The 8,189-nt window shown below is 40.4% G+C and overlaps 1 protein-coding gene across 5 annotated transcripts in view; it reads right to left on the minus strand.

The window, feature by feature from the left end:
- The window catches only part of nbeal1 (neurobeachin-like 1), an 89,466-nt gene extending 81,445 nt beyond the window's left edge, over nt 1-8,021 (minus strand). For 4 of the 5 annotated variants that reach the window (XM_079841109.1, XM_079841108.1, XM_079841107.1 and 1 more), the window contains exons 1-2: nt 7,718-8,021; nt 6,726-7,087 (exon numbers count right to left, since the gene is read on the minus strand). In XM_079841109.1, coding sequence (XP_079697235.1) covers nt 6,726-6,776 — 51 coding nt within the window. In that variant the 5' untranslated portion in view covers nt 6,777-7,087; nt 7,718-8,021. The remainder of the gene's footprint in view (nt 1-6,725; nt 7,088-7,717) is intronic. The other variant, XM_079841106.1, reaches the window with a different exon arrangement.
- Nucleotides 8,022-8,189: the final 168 nt, after the last annotated feature.

Here is an 8,189-nt window from a genome sequence, read left to right on the forward strand (position 1 = left end):
CTCATCAAATGTTTCTGTGATTGGCTACAGCGCTTCAAAAACATGTTGTAAATATATATACACCTTATATTTTTCACCGAGCTTTTCACCGAGCGCTCACACAGATACACACGGGAGCGGTTGAATGCAGGCGCCTATCAGCCTACCGGTCCGCTGGTCGACTCCTGCTTGTGCTTTCAAACACTCCCGCTCCCGCTTTCAAAACATTTACATTTACATTTACATTTATGCATTTGGCAGACGCTTTTATCCAAAGCGACTTACAGTGCACTTATTACAGGGACAATCCCCCTGGAGCAACGTGGAGTAAAGTGCCTTGCTCAAGGACACACTGGTGGTGACCGCTGGGATAGAACCAGCAACCTTCTGCATATCAGTAAAGTGGTTTAACCCACTGGACCACCACCTCTCCAAAACACTTTCAAACGCTCCTGTGTGCTTTCAAACGCTCCAGTGCATTGATCATTGTAGCCAATCACAGACACATCCGATGAGCACATGAGCACAACACAATGGCAAGTCAGAGGTGTTTACGATTCCAGCTCAACAGCGCTCAAATCGTCACATTTTTAAAAATTTCAGTACCGACTTGGTATTGCGGTCGGTACTTTTGACAACACCAACTCAGCATGTTTCCTAAATATCAGCAAACATATTATAGTATTTTTATGTTTTAGTACCGTGAAAAACTTACATACAGCCCCTTTAAAGCTACAATGTTTCTGAACCACTAACAAAAATGGAACTTCAAAAATAATGTTTTAAAGGGGTGATGAATTGAGAAATCAACTTTTCCTTGAGCTTTTGATATATAAAAGGTGATGGTAATATAAGAATATCCTGTAAGTTTCAGAGCTGAAAACTTTGTTAGTCAAAGAAAAGCTTTTATAGACACCAGGCCCAGCAAACGATCGATCTCAGAATGTGCAGGCTATTACGTCTGAGTGTAGTGAAGCACCGCCTCAACAGAAGAAGAGCAACGCCTGTTTCTGTAGCCCCGCCCACCGACTCGTGCCACTAACATGACAGCTAAGAGCAGCATACATAGAGCTAAACATGACACATAAGCTTTTCGGATTACAATATTATGAATGCATGGATGAACTTTATTTTTAATGAATATCCAGTTCACGTGGAGAAGACATTGCACGTATGTTCATTTAAACACGGATTCGTTTGTAAACGAGACTGGATTTGCAGAGAGGATGAGATTACATGAACGAATGAAGCAACACACTAATGTGAGTAAAACATGTTTTTTGTATGCGATAGTATTGCATTGTTACAGATAGTATTGATTATGTGTACATTTCTGACTGAAGCACGCTGTCACAGGCTGGAGTGGTGTTCTTGGTTCATTACAGAGTTGATGTGCGTTGTTCATAGTGCTGGGCGGTATGACCAAAAATTTATATCACGGTATTTTTCTAAATGATATCGGTTTCCTCCTATGCATGACCGGGTGTGTTAACCACATTTTCTACTGATTGAGAGAGGAAATACTGCAGTAGATTGACTAGAATGCCCTATTTTACTGTCATGACGGGTGAATATTGTAGAAAAATTCCACACTAGAGTTAATACAGGTTTACAAAGCCCCACAAAATGATGCTATGGAGAGACAACCAATAAAACACAGACCTGCAACACACTCATTACAGGCACATGAATATTAAAATATGAGAGAAAAAAGTTGAGGGCACCTTAAGCATTTAAAAAATCTTATCTTGTTGTTATAAAAATCCTATATAACAAACGCGGATATTTGCAATACATTTAAGAGCACTCTCTAAACAAATGACACATCAGTTTAACACAGAAAGAATAAAGCAGTTACTTTTTTGCCCATTCTTCTTTGAATTGTCAGTTTATTTATTAACTTACATCATTGTCTTTTGTTTAGCAGAATAATCCATCGTGTCATCGCAGTCGTGATCAGTATGGTTCAGTGTAGCCTAATCAGTGCACATTTTATTTGAAGAAGACGTGATGAAATATGCGCGCATACACGCTTCGGGTTCCCGTTTAGAGCACTATAGTATATGAAATATGTTCATAAAAACTTAAACGCGCTCGCTCCGGTCTATATCTGATATGTGATCCATGTGGTGAGCGTTGTTAATCTCAGCGCGGCGCTCCGCGCAGAAACCGCTCTCTCCCGCACGCGGCATGTAGTTTGAATTCTCCACTGTAATCAAGGGCTGAATCCTCAAATAGAGCATTATTTGGAGGGGACAGCGCTTTGTAGTGGTGTCCGAAACCCTAGTGGATGTTTTTAAATGCACTCATTCTATCGCACCGCAATAACGAGTGTACAGCCGATGTACACACAACGGTGGTCCGACTTCACATACTCGTTTTCATTCACTCCTTTAAATATAGTGATAATGTAGGGAATAGTGAATGAGGGTATAGGGTGCGATCTCGGATTCAGCCATAGGCTGTAATGCGATCTCAGCTGTGCTCTGACTCATAGCTGTCAACATTGAACATTGAAAATAAGGGAGATTTCCCGGAATCCATCCACAAAATAAGGGATTTTCTTTTTACACGATTCTTACCCACAAACTTGAAAAAAAGCACTAATCATTAACAGTCTAAAGAGTTTATAACTACACAATATATTGTGATTTTGGCCGTCAGCGTCCTGATCTATCATCGCACATCACACTCATCTACTCTACTCTCCTTGAAGTTCACTTCCCGCTACTTTTCCCCTCTTCCTCCCGCCCACCGCTGCAACTGTCTTCTTCTTCTTCGATAGTAGCCTAAGCCAGTGTTTCCCAACCTTTTTTCAGTCATGGCACCCTTTGAAAATGTACCCTCCATTTTGTGGCACCCCCTCGCATACGTTACGCTAGGGGTATAACGGTACAGATTGCTCACGGTTCGGTTTGGATCACGGTTTTGGTACGGTTCAGTATTTGCTATGTTCAGGGAAAAAAGAAAATAATAAGAACAAATCATTTAAATACAAGCAGCAGCACAAATAAATACTTTTGAGCAAAGATACTAATAAAATAAACTATGTTTTTCAGGTACGTCTAGCATTAGTTTTCAGGTACAGAAAATGATCAAATGTAAAATAACATTGCATGTTTGACTGTATAAATTAAAGATTAATCCTATTAAACTTATAAAAGCTATTCAGTCAAGAGCAGTGAGCAGAGGTGGACAGTAACTAAGTACATTTACTCGAGTACTGTACTTAAGTACACTTTTTGAGTATCTGTACTTTACTGAAGTATTATTTTTTAGGGAAACTTTTACTTTAACTTCACTACATTTGAAAGACAAATATCGTACTTTTTACTCCACTACATTTCTATCAAGGTCCTCAAAGTCGAAAGTCATTTCTGTAGCAGCTTTCCAAGTCAGTGGAGGATTTTTTTTCTTCTTTAAAAGTGTTTTTTTTAATGCAAAATGTAAATGTCTGGGAGAAAGAGAAGCATAGACATATGGATGATGAAAGAGCTCAGTTCAGTCTGTTTTTTGTGCCTATCAGATGCCAGAGCTCAAGTACTGAATAGAGCTTTCTTTTGTGTGTTTTTCGCACTTAAACAGACCAATACACACAATGTCAATTTTCATTTTGGAAAGTATTCACGTAAATCAAGTTGATGATGTCTTAAGTGAACGTAAACAGTTGGGGGAATATCGGATGTGTATCAGTGTGTAGGATTTGTGCATTCTGCCTTAAAGTGACAGCAGCGTTGTAAAAAGATTTGTAACTTTTAAGTATTTAAATTAGTTCAAGGTGGTCGTATGGAGCATCACTGACTGGCTTAAACCACCATGGCATAGCGTGCATTTATACAACAATGCAACAATAATAAAATAATGCATTGATATAAAAAAGGAAATTAACTTTTGATACTTAAGTACTTTTAAAAGCAAGTACTTCTGTACTTTTACTTAAGTAAAAATAGTTTTTAACAACTTACACTTGTAACAGAGTAATATTTGACCAGTAGTACTTTTACTTTCACTCGAGTAATGGAGTTGTGTACTTTGTCCACCTCTGGCAGTGAGTGATGTCCTTGTCTTTTGTTGTTTGACATTAAACAGACAGCAGTAAAGGCGACTGCCCCTTTAAGACCTAATGCTGGGATATGCGTCGTCTTTCTCGACTGTATAAATTTTACTTAAAGGGGTCATAGAATGACATTTTTGTACAAGTTAATATGATTCTTTAGTGTCTAAATGAAAAGTTTGTAATATACTTTAATTAAAAATTCTCATTAGTATTGTAAGAAAACACTCATTTTACCTGGTCAAAACCAACTCAGTTTTCAGTAAGTAATTTCAGTGTATGTGACTTTAAATGATAATGAGCTTTGCTGACCCCGCCCCCTCTGCTCTGTGGGGCGTTCGGTTCGACCCGACACAACACCACAACACACGTGGAGTGTTGCCTTGACAACATTTGAGGGTATATTTTCGAGAAATAATGGCAACGGGAGTCTCTGAGGACACATCTAAGCAACCTTATCATTTTGAACCGGAGTCGGACCAGGAACAGATGACGAACCCAACGAAGTTCAAACAGGACATTTCTGAATGGTTGGTTAACGTCATGTCACTTTGATCTATCTTTGTACTGGCAGAGTAGCGTAGTTGCTATGTGTTTACTGATGTGTTAGTTCATTGACAGATTGATGTTATGTTATAAGATTTTTTTTTTTACATTACTTCTTAATCAGTAACAGACACCGTTATAAACCATGTACAAAAGTAAGCTTAGTGTAGTGTTACCACGTTAACTTTATCACCCGAGTACACAGTTTGTAATAACAAACATAACGCGTTGTTCATTATAAACGTGGGATTATGAATTATATTGAGAACGTCATAAACAGAAAGCATGCCGTAATGTAACTTACCCTGTAAACTTTAGCCTCATTCATCGTGAAGCGTGCAAGCGATTTGCAAAGATTAATATAAAGGTTAATAAAACACAACACCACAATCGCTTAGACGCCATTCTGCTCCAGAGTATCAACACTGGCGGACTGATGACAGCTTGCTCAGGGCGGGTCTGTGTTGAAACGCTGCTGTCAATCAACAATCTTAGGAGGGGCGTACACCGTGTAACGTCACACGGTCAGACGTCTCGATTTGAGACAGGGGAAAATATATAAGGATATTAAAAAAAAACACTGGATGTATTTTTATCATTATAGGATGGTTGTGTACAGGCACTGCCAACACACATTTCCATATAATCAACTTGTAAAAGTGCATGTACCATTATATGACCCCTTTAAGGCATATACAGACTATGTCTGCTAGAATACTCATCAAGATGGACATGTTGACATCCTTTTTGCGTCAGTTTGTCCGTTCAAGAGCAAGACTTGAAAGAGAACTCAATATTTGCGCGACTTCTCATTCGCGTCTTCTGGCACTACACCCGGGTGATGACGGCGAAAATGACTGGTCATATTCGAATATACGGCATGCAATGAACAAAGTTTACAAAGAGAGAATTATTTGAAAAATTTGAACAAACAAAAATATTTTAAGGACTTTTACACGGCACCCCTGCTCTCGTCAGACGGGGTTGGGGAACACTGGCCTACTGTCTGTGTACTGCCACCTGGGAGGGTTGACAGCTATGCTCTGACTGCTCTTACTAGTACAATGCAACAGTGAAATGGGTCCCCTCTCAAACAATGACGCGCTGCGCCGCGTTCCAAACGTTGTTTAAGTGACATACCGGTATTGCGGTATCATCAAAATTCATATCATAACAAAAATAAATACCGGTAATCGGTATGAACCGGTATACCGCCCAGCACTAGTTGTTCACTCTCTTGACTTGATATTTGAAGGGCGAGTGCGCGTGTACGGTTCACGGTTATATTCATCGATCGGGCGGGCCAAGTAACGTTGATAATAGAATAACATTCCAATCAATCGCGAGTGGAAGAGAGATGAATCACTGTGTCTGCTTGATAGACATTTTGTGCCCTGGCTGTGGGCTGGGAGATTCATTCCGGTTGCCTTTTGCCACACGCTGTCATTAAATATGCAAATCTTATCCAATCCTAGCCGTGGGCGTTTACTTGAAGTCTTCAGTGCGGCACGCCCATCAAAACAGAGCTCAAAACCACGGCAGAAAAGAGCCTATTACTTATTCATTATGATGCTTTTGAATGTAAAAACCACGCAAACATCATACGTTGACCTCAGACAACAGTATAAAAAAATGTAAAAAGCCAGTTCATGACCCCTTTAAAACATATGCCTGAACTCTCACCCTATCTGACATTGGTTAGTCAAACAGTAAGGCCCGCCCCCAAACTCACACCATTGGTTGAGCCAATGTTGCAGAAACAAAAAATGCCATTTTGGGGGAAATTGCCTTTTATGTATAACCAGAATAACCAGGACACAACCCGACACTGTGCACTGAATTATCTCGAGTTAAGTCTAATTACATGATGTCACCGAGGGAGTTGGTCGAATCTCCATCAATGATCAGAAGAGCCGAACAATCACAACCACCTGAGCTCAATGGATCTATCCAGAGGGCATTCTGATGTCATGACAAGCGTTCACGTACTGTATGGAACACAGTGTACCAGCCACATGCACTGCGCAAGAAATAAATAAATAAAACAGCGCTGCTCCTTATGTGCAAAGAGATTCTTTGGTCATGCTTAGGGATGCAATGTACATTTGCATGAGCAATGAAAGTGCATCCACTGCAAGCTGTTTACCTTATTGCAGTACAGCATCCAAACCTCATACAGTCTCTCGGTCGATGCCATTCTGCACTGCAAGCTGTGAGCATGTGGGCAGAAATCTTCCCGATTATAGCGTGATCAATATTCCCAAGCCCTCATGGTGTTAACATCCTGCCATAAGCCACATTCGCTCGTGGATCTCAAATCCCACCAATGGGTGAATAGGAGTCTGTGTTAATCCAGGGTGACAGATCGTGTCATTTCCTCTGTGCACGGTGAAATCACATCCATCATGTGAACGATACGAATCCCAGATGGCTTGGACTTGTGCGTTTCCGGCACTTTTCCACCAGCAGCTTTCTGATATTCCAAAAATTCTTCTGTCCTTCCAAGCCCTGTCGACAAACAGAGCTCACATTAAAAACAGCCCTGTGTGTTTAGATGCTGCATGAATGCATTGAAATTCCCAAAAGCACATTTGCATGCCACAGATAACAGTAAATGTGCAATGCCTGACTCTGAGAGAAGGAAAAAAATATCCCAAAATAAACAGAGACCCATGACATCATCTCAAGCCAACTCAACATGTTCTCAGAGCCAACATTATATTCCTGAGTTTGAAATAGCAAGTCATGTAAACTATATTTTAACTCCAACATTGACAATATCAGATTATATTATATTTGTGCACTTATTATTTATACATGCCCAACAATATGCACATAGTAAGAGAGTTTATCAACAACTCTGGGTGTTGATATCGTATGCTATAGATACTAAACAAAAATAATGACTCCTTGAGGGTGTCCAACTCCAAACATTCAGCACTTGTGTAATTCTGTCAAGATATGACCAACAACATATTCTTGACTAAAATTATTATTTTTAAATTTAGAGGAAACACTTATGAAACCCCCACTAATTTCAAGACTTGTCATTTTATAAATATCAGACCATAATAACAAATATACAAGACTAATACAGTCTCCGCATTAATACGTGTTTACTTTCAGTCTGAAACTCACCTGCCTCAACAAAAGCAGCCCGTCGAAACTCCCGAGCCGATGCTTGTGTTCTGGTTACGGATCCAGGAATGTTGCATGAACCGAGAGCGCCACTGACATTTTATACCAGGTCGGTTTCAACAGCCCAAACTCGCTTTTGACTCGTTTTGTAACCAGATCAGCCTGACAGCCCGGATGCATATGACGAATATCATCGCACTGGACTGCGACAGCTCGTTACAATGCCACAGCACAGGCTCGGGCGGCTTGAAGGTGTGTGTGTGTGTGTGTGTGTGTGTGTGTGCGCGCGCGCGCGCCTGTGTGTGTTTTCTTCGTAAATGTTTTACGACAGGGGAAACTCCTTTACGTTGCCTATGTGGAGCTCATGTGAGTCGCAAAGGCGTGGTTGAAACTGGCGTTCGGTTACGTAATCTAGTTAATATTCATAAGCACGCTTAGCGATCGCATGGCAACGTCTGAACGTAAGCCCGTC

The sequence above is a fragment of the Gobio gobio genome (genome assembly GCF_949357685.1).
Source record: "Gobio gobio genome assembly, chromosome: 17".
In the NCBI taxonomy this organism is placed as follows: Eukaryota; Metazoa; Chordata; class Actinopteri; order Cypriniformes; family Gobionidae; genus Gobio; species Gobio gobio.